We start from the raw sequence: 22,941 nt of genomic DNA, 5'->3' as shown, positions 1-22,941 counted from the left end.
GACATATACTATGACTTTTTAATTATATTTTCGACATATACTATGACTTTTTAATTATATTTTTGACATATACTATAACTTTTTAATTATATTTTTCGACATATTATACTATGGCTTTTTTTTTGTTCGAGATAGTATATTATTACTTTTTTGACATTTCATAAGTTAATGATATTTTTCGATATACTATACTATGACTTTATTTTTCATATGTTCGACGTACTATACTATTACTTCTTTACACATATTTAATGCTGACCTTTTAATCATATTTTTTTGACATATGACTTTTTCTTTGTTCGACGTGCTATAATATGACTTTTTTCAACTATTATAAAATTACCTTTTATGAATTTATTTGTATGACTTATTGTGACTTTTTTCGACATACCGATGACCTATTTTTGACTTTATTCTCGACATACTATACTGTGACTTATTTATAACATTTTTTCGACATTGAAATAACATTTATTTTACAATAAATGTTGTAATAGCTCTGTACAAGATGAAGAGGAATTCATCTTTGACAGTTAAAGGAGTTTGAAGTTTGATCTTTTTGTTTCACCTGTTGTCACTGCACAGATGGAGGCAGAGCAGGCATGCGCAGTCTGGTCCCTGCATCTTCATGAAGAAATCATATTTCATTCTTCATTACTAAAAAATGTTCCGCTCTGCTCCATCATGCTCGCGGGAGTTAATCAGAACTGTGCCGGAAGTATAGAATCTATCTTTCAAAATAAAGGTTACACTGAAATGGCTACAGTTTAAATATTCACCATTATCTCAGTTTGAGGGGCGTAAAGAGATTTGCACAAGCAAGTCGTTTACATTTACTGTATGGCCAAAAGTATGTGGACATTTTCCATACTGACTTTTCTTTGACATAGAAATAACATTTATTTTTACAATCAACACTTGCAAATGACAAGGTAGTAAAAACATAAACGGTACTTTAGTATTTCATTGACTATTACTTACCTAGAAGGAAATAGATCAAATGAGAAGAGAATGGAAATACAAACTATACAAGAGCAATGACACTAAACATTTACAAGGGAAAAAAGTAGTCCTCGCCGTTTTACTCTGAAAGGGTACGCCGGAAGCTCGTTGCTGTACGTCAGCCAGCTTGTCGCGTGGCTCTTGGTGTGTTCTGGCATCGAGTAACGGAGCGATGTCAGGCGTCTGACCGACGGGACTGAAGGGATTGACGGGGTTTTGACATCAGACCGGACCCCTCTGGGATGAGGTCTGGGTGAGTAGAATCACACCTGACTTTAATATTCAACCATTATTCTCAAATTGATAAAACCCATAAAACCTCACCGTGTTTACAAACGTGGCTTAACGAGGTGTGATGACGGCTGCAGCCTGTTTTCACACGACGACTGCCGTTTAAAAACTCATATTATCACACATTAGGACATTTGTTTGATCTTCAGAAGATGTAATTGTCTGTCTTGTTTTCCTCTGCGGTGTTTTTAAAGGCTAAAATTCAGAAAATACGATGTTTTTGGGGTGTGACTGGGGAAGAGAAAGCCTTCAAAATAAGAGTGTTTCATGTACATGTTTTTTAGATAATAAAATTAAATGTGATATGTGTGTAGGCGGTATGAATAGGTCTATTAGTATGAGTACTAGTTGCAGTATAGTCAGTAATACGACTATAATAAGCTTCAACCCTCCTCTGACGGTAATCTGTTGATGAAGGGGGGTGGGCGGGGCTTAAAGGTAGACCATACCTGGTACACGCACGTCACCAGGTGCTGCAGGTATCCTCTCAGAAACTGTAACTACGTACATTTACTCAAGTACCTGTACTGGTTCTTGTACTTTACATAAGTATTCATTTTCATGCCAATTTCTACTTCTACTCCACTACATCTCAAAAAGAAATATACTTTTTACATCAATTAATAGAGAAAATAATTAGCAGATTAATGAAAATAATCATTAGTTAATATTTTAAAATGAGCTCCAGCTCAATCTACATAATGTAATGACATACTGTACGATAATATAACAGTCATAGACTACGTTTTCCTGATTACACTTACATATGTTTACTTAAGTGACATTTTCAATGTAGGACTTTTACTTGTGTTGGAGTGTTTACTTCAGTAAAGGAGCTAAATAAATACTTCCTCGTCCTCTGGTTATTGACAAGATGAAAGCATCAAAACACCCTTTTAGAAACCAGACACCGGGTCTATGATCTTTGCACTTGCTTGTCCGCCATCTTTTTTTTTTGTAAATCTTTAAATTTCTTTCTTTATGAAAGGTTGGTCACACTAACTGTGTCTGCCTTTAATTACTGTCGGTGAGGAGATTAAGCTCTAAACGTTGTCAATCTATCATGTTTTATTACTAATGAATGCACTGATTGTACTGTACTAATGAAGTACTCTAGGTATTAGTTGACTGGGAATACTTGCGGTTGACATTTGATGAAGCCGTTTGTCCTTCTCCTGCCGTGAGATAACACACAGACTACATTGCCCATCATGCTTTATGGCGCTCTGATTTCATTTTATTGTGTGAATGTCACTGTTTCATTTCCTCCACAGTGATAAGGACCAGACAGGAGCAATAACAACAACCATGGTGACCAAGAAAATCCGGACGGAGTACATGAAGAAGTTCAGGGATCCCAGATGGGAGACGTTCTCCAAATGTTACGAGGACTCTCTGAAGTACCGTCTGAGCCGGCGGGTGATGGAGCATTCCCACAAGCCCTGGTTCTGGGAGGGCTGGGACAGCAGCTCCGAATCCAGCGGCTGGTCCACGCCGAGGCTGAACAGGAACAAAATCGCCCCCCTGTCCCTCCCGCCGCCGGCCTCGGAGGTGAAACATAAGGTGGCCAGCCCCGGGTCGAAACCGCCTTCTGAGGAAGGACGGACTGAGCTTGGAGGAGGAGACGCAGACGTAGACGCTGCACCGACTGCCGGTGAGGAGACCGTTAGCGACACTAACTGTAGTTTTAATAACTGATCAAAAACCACATACATCAGTTACCAAGTAAAAGTGTTTCTTTTTGGACCGTTGGTCGGACTAAACAAGCAAGTTGAAGATCCCTCTTTTGTCTCTCAGAACCTCTGACGGGCATTCCCCACAAACCTATAATATAGTTTGATAAGTAGAATAAACAACATATTAATTGATCATAAGAATATTTGTCAGTATCTAATTTAAGCTTCATCAATCTGAGTTCAAGCATTCAGAAACTTTTACATATTTGGGGGACGCAAAATATTAGAAATATTAGAGGTGATTGTTACAATATCAATCAATCTATTGCTCAAAGCACCGTGAGCAAAACTGTCTTTTCTGTCGACGCTACTCTGGCGATTTATAGAGGAATGAAAATAATCACCGGTTGCAGCCCTGCTATCTTCATCACTCTGAGTTCAGGCGTTCTGAAACTCTAAATTAATTTGCGTTTAAAACCAAATGTTCAGTCAAGGACTCTAATCTCACCCGGGTTCGGGATTCATGTGAGAAAACAGGGATTTATACAACTGGCTATGTACTGTGAAGAGAATGTTCCCGCTGTTTCCTGTCCTCTCTTCCAGGGATATTTTTGGGATAATCTAACAGAACCCCAGGAGGAGTTCCTCTGTGTGTGTGTGTGTGTGTGTGTGTGTGTGTGTGTGTGTGTGTGTGTCACTCTGACTGTATAGAGGGCCAAAAGCTAGTTAAACTCAGGAGACACTGATGCTAAAAATATTTGGACTGAAGGTTCAGCGATCAGATGGGACTGTTTCCTCCCGTTCAGACACTGAGCGCAGATATAAAAGACCTACTGGGTCTCCAGACAGGAAGGTCTTTATACACAATATTCAACAATATGATAAACGGAAAACCAGCCAGTTATCATTGTGCACCAATAAATATTTAATCTTCTCAAAGTCACTTCTACATGACAAACAAACAAATAGACGGTAGAAATGCTGGTTGAAACTAGAGCAGAGACTTTTTGAATATTAATTTTGGTTAGTAGAAAATCCAATACGCCATGTAGCCAAGTGTAGTGATGTCACAGTATTGCCAAAGTTTTGACCTAAACTGAACGATACGTTGACCAAACAGACAAAGTGTACAAATCAATGAAAAATGTTTCTTTGGTAGAACGTTTGCCTCTGTGCCGCTGAGCTGCAGAGTTTGTCTGTGTGTGAACCAGCAGTTGTAGAAAACGGTGAGAACGAAGCCGGCGGTGATTCTGCGACGGCGGCTCCAAACCCTGGCGGATCCTCTGGGGACACGGACAACGGTCCCGCCGACACGACGTCCTCCGACGGGGAGCCGGTAAACCCGGTGCCAAAGCGACGCCCCCGCCGCCGCAACCCTCGGCCCGAGCCGGGACAGCGGGACAGTTCCCATGAAGATAAACCAGTCGTGGTCCGCAAAACGCCGAGAGCGAAGAGCCAACCGCCGATCAGCACCAAGGAGAAGGAGAACCAGAGGCCGTCCAGCCGACTGGACTGGACCGAGAGACACACGGACGTCAAGAGGACGCCGAATGACGTGAGTGTTGCAGTGAATGATTGAAGAGGCGCCGGATTATTTACACAATATTATCATGTTTGTTATTAACACGATATCAATAATTAATTTTTAAATATCCGAAAGCAGTGTTTTATGTTGGGTAGTTTAATCAATAACAACTAATCTATAATTACTCATATTTTATAAAGCGAGCGTGTGTTTTTTTGTTTGTTGATCTTTGAACAGACGACATCACATCACATCCTGGTTTTAGTTGATTTTAACATCTTACTCATCACTTTTAAAGCACGTCTGAGTGCTGGCCCCAAAACTTATATAGAAGAAATGTAGACCGCCTTAGATCCTCAGGTGGGGCCCTTCTGTCTGCTCCAAAGTCGAGGATGAAACCTAAAGGTGACCGTGCTTTTGCCTTCAGGACCAGTCGGCTTTGGAACCACCTGGCTGAGGATCCATCTATTGTTCTGTTTAATCAGGGTTTAACTCTCATCTTAGTTTGTTTTGCTTTGTTTAGGCTTCACTGTCTCTTTTTTAAAGGTGCTATGTAAAATAAAGTTATGGTTATAACGTTACATAAAAAGCAAAAGTGTTTGGATGTAAAGCTTTAATGAAGCCTGAGGAGTCTGTCAGAGCGGCCGGACCTCGTTCACAGGACACCAGAGAAGTGAAGCCGAGTCACCAGAAACTCTGCGGCCATTAATAATAAAACGCCGGTGTGCTTTTCGGAAATGACTCCTCTCTCTCTCTCTCTCTCTCTCTCTCTCTCTCTCTCTCTCTCTCTCTCCCTCCCTCTCTCTGGTTCCTCCTCTCAGAACAACACGTCCGACGCCTGCTGTCAGACCCGGCGGGAGTCCGACAAACGGAGCTCCAACCTGGACCGCCGGCGGGCTCGGTCAGCCGACCTGGAGAAGACGAGGCGGTCGCAGCTGACGGTGGTGGACGACCGCTGGATGACGGAGTACATGCGCTGCTACTCTGCCCGGCTGAGGTAGAAACGGGACCCCCCCCCCATGACCCCTGACCTCCACCACGTTTCCTTATCAGACGGTGGAACTGAAAACCATGTATGTCTCGTTAAAGTCCAATCAGGGTCCTTCAGAGTGAATCGCTGCTGTCGAAAAACAAACAACCAAGAAGTGTCTGAATTTAAAGTTTATGGTCATTTATTACTAAACTGTGTAATTTAAATATGAAGACATTCACCAAACTTTAAACAAGACGGGGTCCGTGATAGTGGACGCTTTGGATCACGGTTTAGTAATGAACTGAATCCCCATTAAATATCAAGTGCAGCTAAAAAACAACAGACATCTTTATATAATAAATGATTAAAAAGTCTTTATTTAACTTAGAAATATCATTAAAACAGCGTGAGGACCTACAGAGTTTTGTTTAAACTTCTCTCCGCTGATAAAACACACATTTTTGATACAAAATCTGATTTTAAACGATAAGTATTTTCATTTCAAGTTACTATTTCCTCTTAAAATACACTTGTCAAGGGTTGATTGCAGTATTCTGCATTGTTCAAAGGCCCTTCATACTTAACTGCCTAAATGTGTTTGTTTTGCTCGACAGCAGCGAAACAAACTGAACCGGAACAGTTCGGTTCCTCGGGTGTGACGGACTGAAGCTGTTTGATAATGAACAAACATCGGAGAGAATTGACTCTTTCTGAGCTTTTTGAATGTACTTCATTTATAAGCATGAAAGCCTCCAAACAAACTGCTTCATTTCTTTATCGTTGTTTAGTTTTCTTCCTTGCGAGGCAGCTGTGAGTGTTTATAACTCAAAGGCAGCAGAAACGGACCAAACCGGAGTATTTTTGATATTTGACTACTTTGGATGTCAAGTTTAGATTAGAATAAACTACAAAATAAGATTTATCAAATGACATGAGAAGTGTTTAAGAAGTGTTTTCTGAGTAGAAGCTATATTTAAGATGCGCTGCCTTTATAACAGTCTCAGATTTAATTGTGTTTTTCTTCATTGAGATGCAGCTTCTGGTTTACATTGATTTTAACGAGGAATACTCTGCTACGCTGACAAAACTTAATTCTCTTAATTCACATGTAAGACCAACAGATTCAATAACAGAAGGAGTCGAGCTCAACTTCTTGAGGGTGATTATGCAAAAGTAAACTCTTAATTTAAAGTTTCAGGGACTCTGTGAGATTAATTTAAATGTAAAACCATAATATTATTAATTCATGTTGCTTAAAACAGCTGAAGAGGAGTTGCTTGTTCGCCTGGAATGAAGACTGACGAATTAATAAACTTTTAATTATAAAGCAGCTTTACAAATGATTGACAAGAGGAAACTGGAGAGAAGATGAAAAGACTAATGCACACAAATTAAGAAAAGAAAATAAATGTTAATGAATAAATAGAATACAACACAGAGTACATTGATCACGGTAAAACAGTAAAGAATAAATAAAATAAGAGCGAAATGAAACATGAATAACATAAAACCTTAATATTCAGATAATTTAAAGCTTATAATGTGATGTATTTAATGAGTGATCTGCTTAAACGCCTCATTTACTTTTTATTTAACAGGTTTGTCTTCTTCTAGTTCAATGTTTTTTTTCCCTGTTAAATAAAAATGTTTTGAAAAAATCACATAATTTATAAAGAAATGAATGTGCTTGAATATCAGGGTGTCATTTTTAAATACAATAAATAAATAATCAGTGGTTCAAACATTAATTGTAAAATTATTGAGAAATTACAGTAAAATAATGTTTTTGTTGCAGTTTGGTGTTTAGATACAGCGACGGGATGAAAAGGGGAAAAAATAAACGTTTGTATGGAATATATTATAAGTTTTAATCGATTTTAACACCTTAGCGCCTTGTTGCGTTTGACGTTTAGACTTTATCTGTTTAATCAAACTGACGGACTCAATCACCGGTTTTTGACTGATCGATGAAACTAACGATTGTAAAAACATGCTGATGTCAGCGTCGCGTCCCGTGACTCAACCCGAGGGCTAAAGTTCACGATGTGTTTCTACTTGATGTACAGTTTGTGAGAATACTTTTGAAACTGAATGCATTTAAACTCACTGAGAATGTTTATTGATTTTAACACCGGCTGAACCTCGTCACTCTGAATGTGCAAAACTATTTGTTTATCTTTTTATTTAATATTATTCTTCATACTCAGAAGTGTCCAGTCTGAAACAACACAGTGCCGTTACTTTACTTTAACTACACGCACCAGTCTGTGTTGCTATTTATGTTTCTGTTCAAAGTTAAATCCTTTTGAACTCCTGATATGACTTTACTCACATGTTCGCTCTTTATCAGAACAGAAATACAAACATCCAACTCTGAACATTTGCTGTTTTTGGGGGAAATTTTGGAATATAGAAAATGAGAAAATGTAACGTTTGAAAGAAGATTACCCTTTTTTAAAACCATCAAAATAATCAAAATGGCCACAAAATATCAACTTCTTCAGGCATTTCAAACATGCTTTTCGTCTGGAAGTGAAACTTATATGTGGTTTTAAACTGGACACGCGGACGTCTTCACGTCTCTTCATGTCTTTACTTTAGTTCGTGGCTCTGATGTCTTCAGCATCAACAATCTGACCTTTGTTTCTGTGTCTGAGACTCGTGAAGCGTTGATCTGGTTTCACTAAAACGAGATAAAACCGTCAGTCAGAGCTGCAAATTACTTAAAAGAAGTCTTATCCTCTTTATATTTAAAGCTAATTAAAATCCTGACAGACTTACACATTCCACATCGGCTTATTTCCCTCCACAGAAGCTGTATTTCACTGAGTAAAACCTTTTGTTTCTTACAGCTTTCAAACATATTCGGCTTCTTTTGAAACTTTGGCAGCTCAACTAGAATTACTAGAAGCAATAAAAGGTTCGTGAGTTTGAACAATGTTTGGCTGCAGAGCGTAAGTTCAGGTCTTCAGAGGGGCTGAAGGGGTTAAAGGAATATGTGATGATAGATTCATGAAGTGATGAAATATGACAGATTATATTTTAAGAAAACTGATTTTGAAGAGATTTCCACATTTAGAAGCAACTTTAAAACCTCAAAACAAACATGAAATTAGAAGTTCTTATGTTTAAAAGTTCAGCAGAACAATAAATATTTAAACATTTGGGAAAAATGAATCTACAGAAAGAGATTCTGACAGATATACTAATTGTGTTATTTTAAATAGTTATAAATGTTTCTTTAGAAGAAAAAACAAAGCTTGTGAGAAATCGTCTCTCGGGTGTGAAGACGACATTAAACAGATAAACTGTTCAGTATTTGATACTTTGTGTTTTTCTTTGTTTGGTTCCTGATGAGTCCAGACGTTTCAGACAATCACGGTAAAATATGAACTAGATAAATCGGCACTAAACTATATGTTTATGTGAGGAGTTTGTGAAATTCACTGTTGACTTTGATTTGCTTGCTGTATCTACTAAAGCTTTGAGTTAGTGTGGTTTATTATCATCATGTTATGTTATAATATTGATTCATATTTTATCTCAGACTGTTTACATTTTTGGTCACTGTATTTGTATTTGAAAACATGCACTACTACATAAATATATATATATTTTCATCCACTTTGCTGTGAGTAAATCATATTTGAATAAAAATCTGATTTGAATAGTATACATGTCTAGTATTTGAATATTGTATTTGTCATATTATTCATCTGCATCACTAATGAGATGTAGTAGAGTACTTGTACTTAATAAACTTTAACAAGACTTTTTTTTTTGTGGAAGGTGAGTGACGATGCATTCAGGGTCTTCACAGAGGTCTAAGCGCTGCACTCTGCTGGACAAAAGAAACCGACCTGTGGTTCGTTGAAGTCGTGTTACAGCCTGAGCTGAGCTTCAGTGACGCTTTAAACCTTTAATCCAATCAGAGGAGTGGCTCGGATCAAGACGCCCGACAGTTAAACACGTCAGTCCGGGTTATTTGGTTGTCGTGATCAGGACTTAAGATTTCAGTCTTGTGTGATTTACAAATTATATTCGAGTGAAAATAAAATATGCTCAGAGTTCAGTCTGGAACTGGTATTCAGGATTGTTCTCCATTGTATATATCTCACTCACACTCACACTCACACACACACACACACACACACACACACGAGAACAATTGTAATACTGCATTATTTCTCTGGGAACGTCGTCACAGACACAAAGTTCATAATACTGCAAATATACAGATTATGAAATACTTTCACTGTGCGTTAGATAGACATACCTGAGATAGAAAGTGACCGAACAGACTTAGAATTTAACTTTAAGTGCGTCTTCCCTCACTAACTGGTTGTTTTGGTCTTTAGTCTACAAACTTTTATTTATGCTGAACGGCTTATTTACAAGAACCGTATCATCATCACATTGTTTGTGGTTTGATTATTTGTGGAGAAAGTCGGTTGATTGGTTGACAGATGGAAAAGTGTTACTGTCACGAGTGATGAATCCCTTTCTTCTGATGAATTATCTTTTACTATTTCTGACTAATCTAGTCTCTCTGTCCGAAGCAGAATAGTGATATTGGGAATGAGAAAAAAATAAAAAACATACAAGAGGAAATCTGATTAAAATGTCTGTACATTTGTGTATTTACAGCATAAAAATGGAAACGTTTCAAACTGAAACAAAATGCTGTAATATCATAACCGACGAGTTAAAAACATTTTCTCAACAACTCAAAAACAGAGCGTCAACATCAGTATGAGGAAAAACAAATAAAAAGTTAATATCATCATAAAATATATACAAATTCTCTGCAAAAACGAGAAAAAAAAAGAAAAAAAAAACACTGCAAAAAAACTTTGTAGATAAAAAGTAAACTGTGATCATGAGGGGAGTCCTGCAGCGAGGATGCTTCCCAGCAGCGTTCGGTCCTTCAGAGCGTTTTCAACGTCTTTCTCCTCGATCTTCAGAAACACCTGCAGGAAGAAAGACGTCTGAGATTAAATCCTCGACTTTAGGATTCACAGGTAACACACGGGGCAGTTTGTGAGTCGAAACCAGAACATAAAACGCACAAAAAGCAGCCTGGAAAGCTACAGAGCGACGCGACACTATTTTCTGGCATCTCCACCCTTTTGAGATCTTTCCTGCCGAGTTGATAGTTGAACTCTTTGATCTCCAAGTGTACCTTAGTGAGACGAGCCTCTTTGGCTTTCTTCAGAGAGAAGATTCCTCGACTCTCCAGCAGACCGCAGAGAGACAAACACTCTCCCTGACCAACAGCGGACACCTGCCGCTGGGCGCACAGACGGCTGTAAACCTCGTGGAGCTGAAACATGAAACACAGAAAATCAGTTTCACACTTTGTCTAAAGTTTAAATGACCTGAGCTAAAGCGACACCTGCTGGACATTTGAACTACAGCAGCTGAGGAAAGGAATTAGGTTATATTCCTGTATATCTGTGTATAGTAACGTTAGCTCTACTGTAATGTATTTTACTCTTATTTTGCAGGATGAAATAATGAGATGTTATTGTCTCAGTATCGTGCAAACATCTACTTTGGTCTATTAAAAGCATTTTTTTCATTTGAACACGAACCAGTTGAGTGACTCACCTTCCCGAGGACGATCTCTCTGCTCTTCCCGTTGCGCGTGAGCAGCAGCAGGCAGCAGACCAGCAGCTTCTGCTGCAGCGGGAAACTCTCTCCGTCTGCGCCACCGCACCGAGACGCCATCCGGTCGCCGTAAACCTCCGACAGCACGCGCGCCACCTGAGGAAGGCTGACCCGCGACGCTGCACGAGGACAGCGAGTGGTTCGAGTTGTTAGCGTTCACGGTTCTTGAGAACGTTCGCACCTTTTCTTTTAACCATAATTCCTCAGTGAACGGAGGAGAAACTCACCTTTCGTTTCAGCTGTTGGATCCGACGCTTTCTTCCTCTCGTCAGACTCCACAACCTCAACCGCTCTCCTGAAATAAAAACAATCGAATGTCAAACAAACGCAACTCTAGACTTCAGGAACTCAAAGAATCAAAACAGGAAGACAAACATACTTGATCCAAAAGGTTTGTTAAGATTTTCACCATCTTCCTAAATTAATATTTTATTATGATGAACCACATAAATAATGATCAGATCAAAAGGCAACACTGGCAGATTTAAACTAAAGCAAAACAGCTTATGCTCTTAAAAAAAAAAAAAAAAAAACCACCAAGGTTGAACTTTACTTTGGCGGGAGAAACTCGTACCTGCAGATGTCCAGAGCTTTCCTGGCGTCTCCCGACACCGCCGACACTTTTCTGGCACAAAACTGAACCGCCGAGGCGTCCAGGATCCCTTCAGCCGACGCCTGAGAGGAGCAGCGGCAAAACAAATCAAGACAATCACACACACACTCGTGTTTTACTTTGTTCAAGATGTTGAATCTCAGTCTACCTGAGAGAGCCGGTCCTGGACGATGGCCGTGAGCTCCTGCCGGCTGTAGGGAGGGAAGTGTAGCAGCAGGGGGCGACAGTGAGGCCGAGCCTGCAGTCGGGGGAGGATGCGGTCGGTCAGATCCAGAGCGTTGGCGATACCTGAAAAATAAAAATATCTTTATTCATGTCCTTTAGTTTAGACACAACACAGAATGTCTCTTTACACCGCTGATAAAGATTATAATAAAACACTCGCATAGAATCACATTTAAATGTCTTCGCTCGTGTATTTTACAGCCGATGCGTTATTGTTGGCGGGTGAAGCTCTTACCGACGAGACAGAGGCGAGACTTCGGCAGGTACGGCCACTCAAAGATGGTGTAGAGGACGTCCTGAGCTTTACTGTCCAGCTGGTCCATCTCATCCAGAACTAGCAGCCTGAGGACCAAACAGAGTCCCGGTTATTGATCGGATCAGAACCTCACCGAAGCAGAAACGACACGGAACCAAACAAACGCAGTTCTTCTAAAGTCTTAACCAGCAGTTGTTCAGTATTTGCAATTTGTACTTAATTATTTATCATCTGCTTTGCTTTATTCCATTACGAATGTTGACGAATTCAATTTGTTATTAAACTAAAAGACTTCTAGAGGCGGAATGTTCCCCCAGTGACCAGCTGCATCACATATCTGGTTCTCTGTGGTTCCTCAGAACCGGGTCGGGTTACTCACACAGCGGGCCCCGGGGCCGTCAGGAACCTCTGCAGCCCGTTCTGCCCACCGGGCGCTCTCAGCTTGTCAGCCAGCAGCGGGAAGACGGCGTGGGAGCTCCGCAGACTCATACAGTTGACCAGCACCGTTTGAACGGACGCCAGCTCGGCCTGTTAAAAACAACATAAAAACACTGAATGATAATTATTATTATTATCTAAACAGGAAGCAGATCGATACAACTTTCTCTTCATGGTCTTATCTCAAGAAAACTAAACCTGTAACGAACACTAAACTTCATTGTGATCAAATCTCTCCAGCGTGTTTATTTCTTCCACTCTCCTGTAGAACCGAGTACACGTGGTAATACTTCATCTTAAAAGTACTCTATTACAAGTAAGAGTCTTAATTAAATTACATGCATCATCATCATCAAAATATACTTTAAGTACCAAAAGTACAAATTATGCAGATTGGTCCATTTTAGAATCATGCAGTGACTTAAAGTCTCCAGTAGTTGTCACTGCAGCCTCCAACATCTACTTTCACTGTTAACTACTACTACTACAGTAAGATACCCTCACTACCATAAGTACTACTAAAGTACCTTCATCTCCTGCAGCACACAGTTGAAGCAGGCCGTCTTGCCGGTTCCCGGGGCTCCGGAGATGTAGAGGCTGCCGGGGAGGTGCCGCAGGGCCTTCTCCTCCAGGAAGGAGCGGATGGATGCCCGCTCGGCCTCCCGGGACAGGAGCCGCTCGGGGACGGCGGTGTGGAGCGCCTGCTTCACGCTCACAAACCTCGACTCTGGAGGAGAAAGGAGAAGTGACGGAGTGAGCGACGCTGAAGTCAAATTCATCCTCGTTTAATGATCAGATCCCTGCAGCTGGATTTACATCTGTGAGACGGAGTTAGCTGCGGACATTTGCCACTTAATTAATACTAATCATTTTGGATTATACAACATCTGAAAATGTCCATCACAGTTGCCCAAAACCTGAAGTGAAGTCTGCAGACTTCTTTTTGTTCAGCAGATCAAAACAAAAAGAATTCTGTTTGTAACGACGCAAATCAGCTAAATCCTCACGTTGGAGAAGCTCCTCCAACACTTAAGGCTTAAAAACACATTTCAACAAATAAACACTGAATATTGTTTCTGTGATATTACACGGAACATATTTGGGTTTTGAAACAACAAAACAAGACATTTAAATCGAGTCAATTCGGGCTCTGGGAACCTGTGATCTGTTATCTTCTGGACCAAAACGGAAGTAAACACAACGGCTGGATTATTAACACACGTCGTCTCTTACTTTCTCCAAAGAGCCGAACGACCGGCGGCCTCCTCTCTGGTTTCTGGTGTGCCGGGCTCCCGGTGGGCGTTTCTTGGCGCCTCGGAGACAATCCGGCGGCGGGAGACAGCGGTCGCAGCGGCGACGAGGACGGGACCAGCCGCCGGCGAGCCGAGACCGGCGAGTTCTCGTCGGAGACCGGCTTCCTGGGCGAAGCAGGGGTCGGCTTGCTCTGCTTGGGCGGCGAACCCAGCAGGGTGACGCCGAGGTTACAGACGTTTTCATCACCTGGAGATTTAAAAAAAAAAATAAATAAAAAATACAAAAGAGTGATGACGTTGATGAAGAGGAAGACCTCGAATATAATAATCAAAGCCAAACAACAACAAAGCGGCCAAAACCAGAACGTTTGTGAACAAACGTGGATATTTGCGACGCTGTAAATAACGTCACGGATTAAATATTTGGTATAAAGCTCAACGACTACCAGAATGATGTTGTTTGCTCATTAAAAAAAAAGCAACTTCCCCACAACCACGCACCACCTTTAGAGCTTTGTAACCCTCATATAGACGGGTGATGGGAGCTAAATTCTCTCCGGTGCTCACCTGTGCGTTTTCGGGGGCTGAGTGGAAGCCGTGGCTGGAGGGCCGGAAGTGAGAGGGGAGACGGGCGGCCGGCCGGTAGTTTGGGGGAGAGCAGTCCGATCCGGGTCGTTACGGGCTGCTGGGGTCCGGGCTTGGCCGGTGACGGCGCTGGAGGAGATTTGTCCAGCTGGGGCGTCTTGGACGAGACTCTGCAGGATTTGCGGCGCGGGAAGGAGAGCGTGGGCTGAGCCCGGCCGTTAGAGCGCGTACTCGGCATGTTGTGTTCACTCTGAAACGTGACAGATCGATTAATACACACACAGGGAACGCCTGGAGACGTGAAGTTATCCGTCAGGTACCACAATATTTAATGTTTACCACAATGTATTTTGTGTTTTATTTCAGTTCGTTACTGTTGTTTCCATTCGACTACAAGTACTTCAGATTTTAAATCATGCAAATATACTTCTTTACTTTAATGAGCACACACCAAATGTTGCTTTATCTTTCTGTATTTGTCTGAGATGAAGACTCTGCAAACTAAAAAGGTACTGAAAGAACATTTAGGCACCAATAATATACTACATGTATATACTAAATACTACAACATATCATACAATGGCAGCTGTTGACTTACGGCTGTGGTGGTGAAAGTAAATGTTTTAAGTAAACGTAACAATACTTCAGTGTTGAAATACTTCATTCAAAACTTAAGTAAAAGTACAAAAAGTAACAGCATTAGTAAATGCACTTAACAAAGTACAAGTACTCATTGTGCAGAATAATGCATATTATTATAGTGATGCAATAATGTGTTCATCACTTGGTAAAGGTAGAGCTCATTACTTTACACACTTCTGGGTAGTTTATTATATCATCTGTAACTAAAAGGTATCACGTAAATAGAGTACAATATAACACAAAATAGAAATACTTAAGTGAAGTACAAGTAACTTAAAGTCGTAATTAAGTATAGTACTTAGTAAATGTACTCGGTTGTGTCCCCAAATGGTTTACAGCACGGTTATTGTAATTGAAAGATTACAATAAAGTTTCGGTATTTTGAATGTAGCTCCTTCATGTTTAACCAACATATACTACAACATGGGAATCTATACTATAACTGTAACGTGTGTAGAGTTCGTAAAAACTTATCCAGCAGGTATATTATATATAATATATATTTATTTACAGTAAAATACCAACAGAACAAACAATGCAGCGTGGTTGTTAAATGGCGCCAAGACAGCAGAGGTCCAAACGGATGATTTTACATAAAATATACTCACATTTCGGGATTTACATGACTGCAGTTTAATCGGAAACATATTACGGTATTATGAGAATATTTCTGCATAAGTGGAACGAAGTAATTGTTGTATTTTAGACGCTAAACTAGCAAACCAACTCTGAATAGTAGAAGAAGAACTCTCTTCCGGTTACGATGCACAAACATATTAAACGTTTCCCGGCTTATATTAAAGCGTTAGTGACAGCTTTACCTTTTTAAACGTTGTGAGAAGTGTTCCCAGCTGAGAGCAGAGTGTTTCCTCTCGTCTTTAAGTCCTCTGCGTGTCTCTATCCGTCTGTCTCCTTTCGCACACTGAGCTCCAAACTAGCGCCAATTCTCCTCCTGGGCAGCTGTGCGCCACGTCACCGCGCTCTGATTGGTCCACTGAAGGTGACGCAGCAGCTTCGCCGACGCTGATTGGCTCAGCGTTGTAAGGGGGAAGTTACGTCAGCGCTTGAGAAGCCGGGCAGGATATGTGGCGGGAGTTTCAATAGAACACTGTTTTTTGGCGGATTATATTTTCCCGGGAACTTCAGTTGTTGTTTTGTTACATCCGTCTGTGACGTCCCGAATTTTAAGTACCAGAGTCCATTTAAAATATCCCTGTTTTAAAGGTAACATTACATAAACTCGGGCAGTAGAGAACGATGCAAATTTACCCAGAATAGTTTGAGGAAACAAACAAATAATCAGGAAAGTTACAAGAAACTTCATAATTAAGTCTGTGAGTGAGGTGGAAATATTTCTGATGATGGTCCGACTTGTTGCCGTGAGAGAATGATACTGAGGTAACCCAGTGACTCCTTTATGTTCTACAAAATACTACCTCCCTCTTATCTCTCTACCTCTCCCTCCCTCTCTCTCTCTCATGATGCCCATCCACCGTGATTGGCTAGTGATGGTCTTGTACTTAAGGGACAACACCAAGGCCCAGAGAGTGATACAAGCTCCTTATGCTACATCAGCAAACATCCCAGTATGATTTAATGCAAAAAATTAAGGTATCAGACGCATTACTACTTTGCAGTTAAATATTTAACATTTATTCCAACACGAAAAAAGCAGGAAATAACACTTTGATAAACACGTCAGGACATCTTATAGTTGTCACTCTCACAGGGAATTCAGTATAATATAAAACACACACACATATATATATAATAGAACATGTGTATTTATTGAGATGCCCCTATGGACCTTGTTATAGGAGGTAAAGATCAGGAGAAGTAAACATGAAGTGTAATTTTGAATACTGATGTTAAATTAAGTTATGATGAGTTTTCACTGTTAATTTACCATCTCAGTTACATTTTGATGCCTCCATGACCAAGTTAAGCAGATGAGACTGAGGACAACTATGTAGAAGAAAAGATGTTCACTTTCCCTAATATGTAGCTTGACAGAGTTCTCCATGTGTGTCCTGGTGTTCTCATGTTTCCTTACCTCCTCATCCCTCACTCCCTACCCTGGTGTTCTCATGTTTCCTTACCTCCTCATCCCTCACTCCCTACCCTGGTGTTCTCATGTTTCCTTACCTCCTCATCCCTCACTCCCGTTACTCTCCATGCTGGATCTGTCCCGTTGTTTTAAAAAGCTAAATAATGCATGAGCATGACATCATCCAGCTAGCCAAACCTTTCTGTGGTACAGGTACTAGAGAAGCTTCGCATGTACTGCTAGTCTGCTGTCTGATTGTGAGGTCAGGTTGATCTGGGATCAGCTCTTTCTCCGCCAAAGTTCTCCTCTCAAACGGGTCTGAATCATCTTCAGATGGTTTAACGTTCAAAACACACAAAAAAACAAGAAAAAGGAATGAGAAGGAAGTTAAACTGGTGTTTGAATGTCAGGGTGTTCCTCAAAGAGGCAGTAAAAGCTCGTTCACAGAGCTTCACTGAGAGGAGGAGCAACTGTGAGAGAGGAGAGCTGCTGAGTCACTTCTCCTGAAGTGAAAGTGAAAGTTAGTCTGAGCGACAGCAGAGCTGCAGTCCAGACAAGTCTCTCCGTTTCTCTCTAAAGAAACATTCAACTGAATCCAGCAGCTTCTTCTCAACAACAGAGTCTCCGACACACTCTGGTGAGTTCACTGTTCTACAGAGAAACTCAACATTTGGTCAAAAGTGAGTTCAAACCAGGATCCAGAACAAAGAACAAAGTAGCAGCAGATAAGCTAGGCCTGCTAGAAGCTAACTAGCCTAGCTGCTGCTCCCTTTGGATTGTCCAAACACAGAGAACAGCATCTGATTTAATGTGTGGATGTATTTATTGATTATAGAGGAACAACATTGATGTGTTGTAACTTACATAACTGTTCTGTACTTTGGTAAATATCCTTGAACTGTAAAGCCTTTCCTCTAAAGGTCACTGTCTCTGTAGTTCCTGCTGTCTGTCTTTGTGAGGAAGTTCAGCTGATAATATTTACTGTGTTTCAACTCAAACACTTCAGCTCGACTCAGACAGGACGTTCAACTCACATTCAACCTGAGGTCCAAACATGTCAGTAAATAGTAATGTGTTCAATATAAAAGTGGAATTAAAGATGATTAGGCTCCTTACAAATGATATAAATTCACTCTGATAATATATAAGCAGCAGGGTAGCAGTATTATTATTTAATATGTGATGTGACAGTGATGGAGGATCACTCTGTGTGTTTAAATTCTATTTAGTGAGCACCTTTCTAAAGTACTCAAACCCTCTTCTGTAATGTTCCTCTACAGTAGGTGTCTCCAGGACACATTCCACCATGATGACACACTGTTGCTGCTGCTGAAGATGTGATAACAGTTTGTTTTCTCACTCTTGTTGTCCTCAGAGTGTAGATATGTCTGCTGCCAGCTATCTGCTGACTGAAGATCAGTTTCTGTGCTCCATCTGTCTGGATGTGTTCACTGATCCAGTCACCATACCATGTGGACACAACTTCTGTAAAGCCTGCATCACTCAACACTGGAACGTTAATGTCCCGTTTCAGTGTCCAAACTGTAAAAAGCTTTTCTACACCAGACCTGAGCTGCAGGTCAACACTTTCATCTCTGAGATGGCTGCTCAGTTCAGACAGTCAGCTCAACAGAAAGCCAGCAGCTCAGAGCAACAAGAGTCCAAACCAGGAGAAGTTCCCTGTGACGTCTGCACTGGAACCAAACTGAAGGCCCTGAAGTCCTGCCTGGTGTGTCTGGCCTCCTACTGTGAGACTCACCTGGAGCCTCATCTGACAGCTTCACGTCTGAAAAGACATCAGCTGATCGACCCTGTGGAGAACCTGGAAGACAGGATGTGTACGAAGCACGATAAACCTCTGGAGCTGTTCTGTAAGACCGACCAGATGTGTGTCTGCATGCTCTGCACTGTTTTAGACCACAAGATGCATGAGTTTGTTCCTCTGGAAGAAGAATATGAAGGAAAGAAGGCCGAGCTGGGGAAGACTGAGGCTGAAATCCAGCAGATGATCCAGAAGAGACGAGTGAAGATTCAGGAGATCAAACACTCGGTGGAGCTCAGTGAGGAAGATGCAGACAGAGAGATAGCAGATGGTGTTCAGGTCTTCACCGCTCTGAAGGAGTCTGTTGAGAGAAGCCAGGCCGAGCTCATCGACACGATCAAAGAGAAGCAGAGAAAGACAGAGAAACAGGCTGAAGGCTTCATCAAAGAGCTGGAACAGGAAATCAAAGAGCTGAAGAGGAGAAGCACTGAGGTGGAGCAGCTCTCACACACTGAAGACCACCACCACCTGCTCCAGAGCTTCACGACCCTGAACACTGCTCCAGCCACCAAGGACTGGACAGGAGTCAGAGTCAGTCCACCTTCACATGAGGGGACTGTGAGGAGAGCTGTGAACCAGCTGGAGGAGATGCTCAGTAAACAGATGAAGAAGCTGTTTGAGGTCAAGCTGAAGAGGGTCCAGCAGTCTGCAGTGGATGTGACACTTGATCCTGATACAGCACATCCTACTCTCATCCTGTCTGATGATGGAAAACAAGTTAAACTTGGTGACATAAAGAAGAATCTCCCAAACAATCCAGAGAGATTTGATTATTGTGCTATTGTCTTAGCAAAGCAGAGTTTCTCTTCAGGAAGATTTTACTTTGAGGTTCAGGTTAAAGGGAAGACGTGGTGGTCTTTAGGAGTGGCCAGAGAGTCCATCAACAGGAAGGGAATCATCACACTGACTCCTCAGAAAGATTGCTGTACGATAAGGTTGATTAATGAGAATCAGTACGTTGCTCTTACTGACCCTCCAGTCTGTCTCTCTCTGAAGTCTCAGCCTCAGAAGGTGGGGGTGTTTGTGGATCATGAGGAGGGTCTGGTCTCCTTCTATGACGTTGATGCTGCAGCTCTTATCTACTCCTTTACTGGCTGCTGCTTCACTGAGAAACTCTACCCATACTTTGATCCTGGTTTTAATGATGGTGGTAAAAACTCTGCTCCTCTGATCATCTCTCCTGTCAATCACACTGAGTAGAACAAACACTTGATCTTCTACAGAGAGACTCTTTCATTTAATGTAACAAATCTATATTATTGGTGATTTACGGTGTAAACTTTTTTGATTTTGATGTTTTTTTCTATTTGTCTGTAAATGTGTTTCTACTCCAACACACAGACATTAAGCCACTGATTGATATTATATAATGTCGTCTAATTCATTCTAATAACTGCATAACCTGCCTTCAAGACTGTTGAATCATCAAAAACAATGTACTCAGGAATAAGAAGCATTTATATATATATACACATTATGAATACTGACACACATTATTGGATAAAGTCATGTACCACTTATTATTTAGTTTAATAAAAGGTGTATAAATCCTCTTGCCACTCTGACGGCCAGCGGGCGGGCCGTCAGAGTGATAACGGCATATTTTTGTTATGCATACAACTGCCCTATAACGATGAGTATTAATGTGATATCTCATTAGAAAGCTACGGTTCTTGTAATTCGATTTATGCAAACCATTTCAAGATACAATAACAACAGCAGGTACAGTTAACGTCTCTGTCAAACAAGCACTCCAAAAATAGCCGATAAAATATCGCTGTGACTCACCGATTATGATCCATAACGTCCCCCTTGTGCATGCTAGTCCAGCAAAAACGGTCTTGCCAGGTGGCTAAGGGTCCACTCGATTGAATCCAGTACAAGATTTAGTCCAAAACACATTAGTACGTCCATAAAGACCCACGGGGGGCTGTTGCATCATTTCAAATTAGCCAGCAGATATGATAACTCGGATCACATTTCGGGCATAACTTCACGTTCTGTGTCAACAAAGCAGAGATTTTCACCGCAAAATGGAGGCTGCGTTCCGCCAGTTAGATTGACACCTCATTTGACCCAATAGGAGCTTATATAGCCCGGCCACAGTCTGGAACAGCCAACGAGAGTCCGCTTTGAAAGACAATGCCCGCCTCACTTCTTTGGGTATAGCTCGAGCCAATCGCAACAGATCCTGTTCAAACTCAGGCTCCACATAGCCAATGAAATTACGAAGCCAAGGATATGCAGATTTATCAGATGGCCCCCTGGGAAAGTTTTGAAAACTGCAATTGAAACCGTGAGTGAGGTAACGGGGACAGAGTATGAAGACCAAAGTCTGGTTCATAAGAATTTTCAAGAATATGTGGAAGTTTATAATGGTTAAATATGATATACTTAACCATACATCAACATAAATAAACTATAGCTTGAATCTTGGACACGTAGTATGTGTATTTCGACATGGTGAGGTGATCCTCCAAGTGAGTTTTTACGCGGCAGCACTCTTAGTAAACCATGTGTAAAATATTAATTTTCTTTTGTATTGTTATCAAATTATAACTTATACCAGGTATCATGGCCGCATGCTGTCGAAGGAGAGTCTTTTCAAGCCTGTAAGTCCCAGCCATAGATAGCTGCTGCCATCTGTTGGCCAAAACAAATCTAGGCGGAAGTAAAATGCTTCTCTTTCAGTGTGCTGAAAACGCATTAGCTCAATGCTAGTAGCACTTACGGTGATTCTGACTGATTGTGAAGAAACTTCAGAGTGTTGCCGTTCAATAAAGACTAAAACCATACATGTACTCCCAATGGTTCAATAAGAGCTGTCAGTTTACTTTGGGTACGCGGTTGATAGGCGTTTTAGGCAAGTTATGCAGGAATGAGAAGAGGATAAGGGTTTTAGTTTTCATCATTTTTGAATCAACAGAAGCATCAAGAGGTCTCTGTCTACTGTGTTTTTAGGGCTCAATAAAAGATGAATTATTTATTCATATTTATAGAAAATGAATCAACAAAATCTAATAATAAAATATTCAGCTGCTGTGACCAGAGAAGAGTTTAGTATCGTGTTATTAGTATTTCATACAGTCATCCTCTCTGCAGAATGTTTTATAGCCTGAACAAAGTGAACAAATCCTCAAGAGAATAAAAACAAAGAGACTTTGAATTGGATTTGTCTTTTGTATTTTGAGATACTTTATGTATTTGCACTTTATGCTACTTCAAACTGTACTACATCTCAGAGGTACATACTCTCGGCCACTTTTGGTCATCTGCAGCAGAACCTCTCTTTGATTGCTCTTATTTTGTGGAGAAGCCGCCTTGTTCCTGACAGTAACTCCACCTAGTGGTGAAACTAAGAAGTACAATACAGTCAAGCACAAGTTTCATGTGTCGGCCACGTTCCATTATATTTGGTCCGTAGTTTGGACACCCCTGATGTAGTTAGTAGAGACAACGTGAGATGATTTATATGAGAGCAAAGAAGAAGATGATACACAAATCTGTATTTATACTTTCTCAGAACTTCTCTTGTTATTGTGAAATATTGGATAATTTAATCTCTTTGGACCTCAAACGGTTATTTGATGAAACTGAGAGACGTTTAGAATAATGACTCTTTAGTGGAACATCTACTCTGTTGAATTAACAGTATTGATGGCACTTAAAGGACTTCGTCAATACATGTTAGTCTATAGCGCCTCCCAGAGCCCAGAGATCTACAGTTCAGGAGACCGTACCAGGCAGGAAGGTGAAGAGCTGAATCACTCTCAACAATAGTTTAGTACTCAAAATGTGCTGACTGACACCAAGAACACTACGTTTCCTCAGAAGATGAAGTCGCTGTGAGCATCTCTTAAAAACATACTCTGTCCTTCCAGAGAAGCTCACCTGTTCAGAGCTATTTAAATGTTCAACATGTT

The 22,941-nt window shown here is 40.9% G+C and overlaps 3 protein-coding genes across 6 annotated transcripts; 2 read left to right on the top strand and 1 right to left on the bottom strand.

Moving 5' to 3' along the window:
• The first annotated feature begins 1,141 nt into the window (after window positions 1-1,141).
• On the top strand, window positions 1,142-10,074 carry LOC116401423 (centriole, cilia and spindle-associated protein-like). 3 transcript variants are annotated; one of them, XM_031879803.1, is made up of 4 exons: window positions 1,142-1,255; window positions 2,568-2,947; window positions 4,181-4,524; window positions 5,316-10,074. In XM_031879803.1, exons 1-4 carry the CDS (start codon window positions 1,245-1,247, stop codon window positions 5,493-5,495), a joined length of 915 nt encoding a protein of 304 aa, XP_031735663.1. In that variant the 5' UTR covers window positions 1,142-1,244; the 3' UTR covers window positions 5,496-10,074. The 3 variants fall into 3 exon arrangements, with proteins under 3 accessions (XP_031735663.1, XP_031735661.1, XP_031735662.1); XM_031879801.1 differs by lacking the exon at window positions 1,142-1,255 and having other exon boundaries at window positions 1,931-2,947; window positions 5,316-5,491; window positions 9,257-9,300; XM_031879802.1 differs by lacking the exon at window positions 1,142-1,255 and having other exon boundaries at window positions 1,931-2,947; window positions 4,184-4,524.
• On the bottom strand, window positions 6,802-16,090 carry LOC116401422 (cell division control protein 6 homolog). Its single transcript, XM_031879800.1, has 12 exons — window positions 15,971-16,090; window positions 14,490-14,757; window positions 13,903-14,169; window positions 13,197-13,396; window positions 12,611-12,759; window positions 12,211-12,317; window positions 11,899-12,038; window positions 11,712-11,812; window positions 11,365-11,432; window positions 11,078-11,256; window positions 10,650-10,790; window positions 6,802-10,437 (listed from the first exon to the last, which is right to left on the bottom strand). Exons 2-12 carry the CDS (start codon window positions 14,743-14,745, stop codon window positions 10,345-10,347), a joined length of 1,701 nt encoding a protein of 566 aa, XP_031735660.1. The 5' UTR covers window positions 14,746-14,757; window positions 15,971-16,090; the 3' UTR covers window positions 6,802-10,344.
• A 1,632-nt stretch (window positions 16,091-17,722) lies between these two features.
• On the top strand, window positions 17,723-20,715 carry LOC116401424 (E3 ubiquitin-protein ligase TRIM39-like). 2 transcript variants are annotated; one of them, XM_031879805.1, is made up of 2 exons: window positions 17,723-17,833; window positions 18,572-20,715. In XM_031879805.1, exon 2 carries the CDS (start codon window positions 18,581-18,583, stop codon window positions 20,216-20,218), a length of 1,638 nt encoding a protein of 545 aa, XP_031735665.1. In that variant the 5' UTR covers window positions 17,723-17,833; window positions 18,572-18,580; the 3' UTR covers window positions 20,219-20,715. The 2 variants fall into 2 exon arrangements, with proteins under 2 accessions (XP_031735665.1, XP_031735666.1); XM_031879806.1 differs by having other exon boundaries at window positions 17,723-17,876.
• The last annotated feature ends 2,226 nt before the right edge of the window (window positions 20,716-22,941 follow it).

This window comes from Anarrhichthys ocellatus, unplaced genomic scaffold (genome assembly GCF_004355925.1).
Source record: "Anarrhichthys ocellatus isolate YVR2014 unplaced genomic scaffold, GSC_Weel_1.0 scaffold437, whole genome shotgun sequence".
NCBI lineage: Eukaryota > Metazoa > Chordata > Actinopteri > Perciformes > Anarhichadidae > Anarrhichthys > Anarrhichthys ocellatus.
This window is presented reverse-complemented; position numbering and strand designations above follow the sequence as displayed.

Excerpts from the sequence above, each read along its gene's own strand:
- LOC116401423 (XM_031879801.1), top strand. The coding sequence starts at position 2,542 with ATGTCACTGTTTCATTTCCTCCACAGTGATAAGGACCAGACAGGAGCA. Across the intron at positions 2,948-4,180 it reads AGACGCTGCACCGACTGCCG|CAGTTGTAGAAAACGGTGAG; the intron begins GTGAGGAGACCG and ends TGTGTGAACCAG. Across the intron at positions 4,525-5,315 it reads TCAAGAGGACGCCGAATGAC|AACAACACGTCCGACGCCTG; the intron begins GTGAGTGTTGCA and ends TCCTCCTCTCAG.
- LOC116401422 (XM_031879800.1), bottom strand. The coding sequence starts at position 14,745 with ATGCCGAGTACGCGCTCTAACGGCCGGGCTCAGCCCACGCTCTCCTTC. Across the intron at positions 11,813-11,898 it reads TCCAGGACCGGCTCTCTCAG|GCGTCGGCTGAAGGGATCCT; the intron begins GTAGACTGAGAT and ends TGCTCCTCTCAG. Across the intron at positions 10,438-10,649 it reads AAGAGGCTCGTCTCACTAAG|GTGTTTCTGAAGATCGAGGA; the intron begins GTACACTTGGAG and ends TTCTTCCTGCAG.
- LOC116401424 (XM_031879805.1), top strand. The coding sequence starts at position 18,581 with ATGTCTGCTGCCAGCTATCTGCTGACTGAAGATCAGTTTCTGTGCTCC.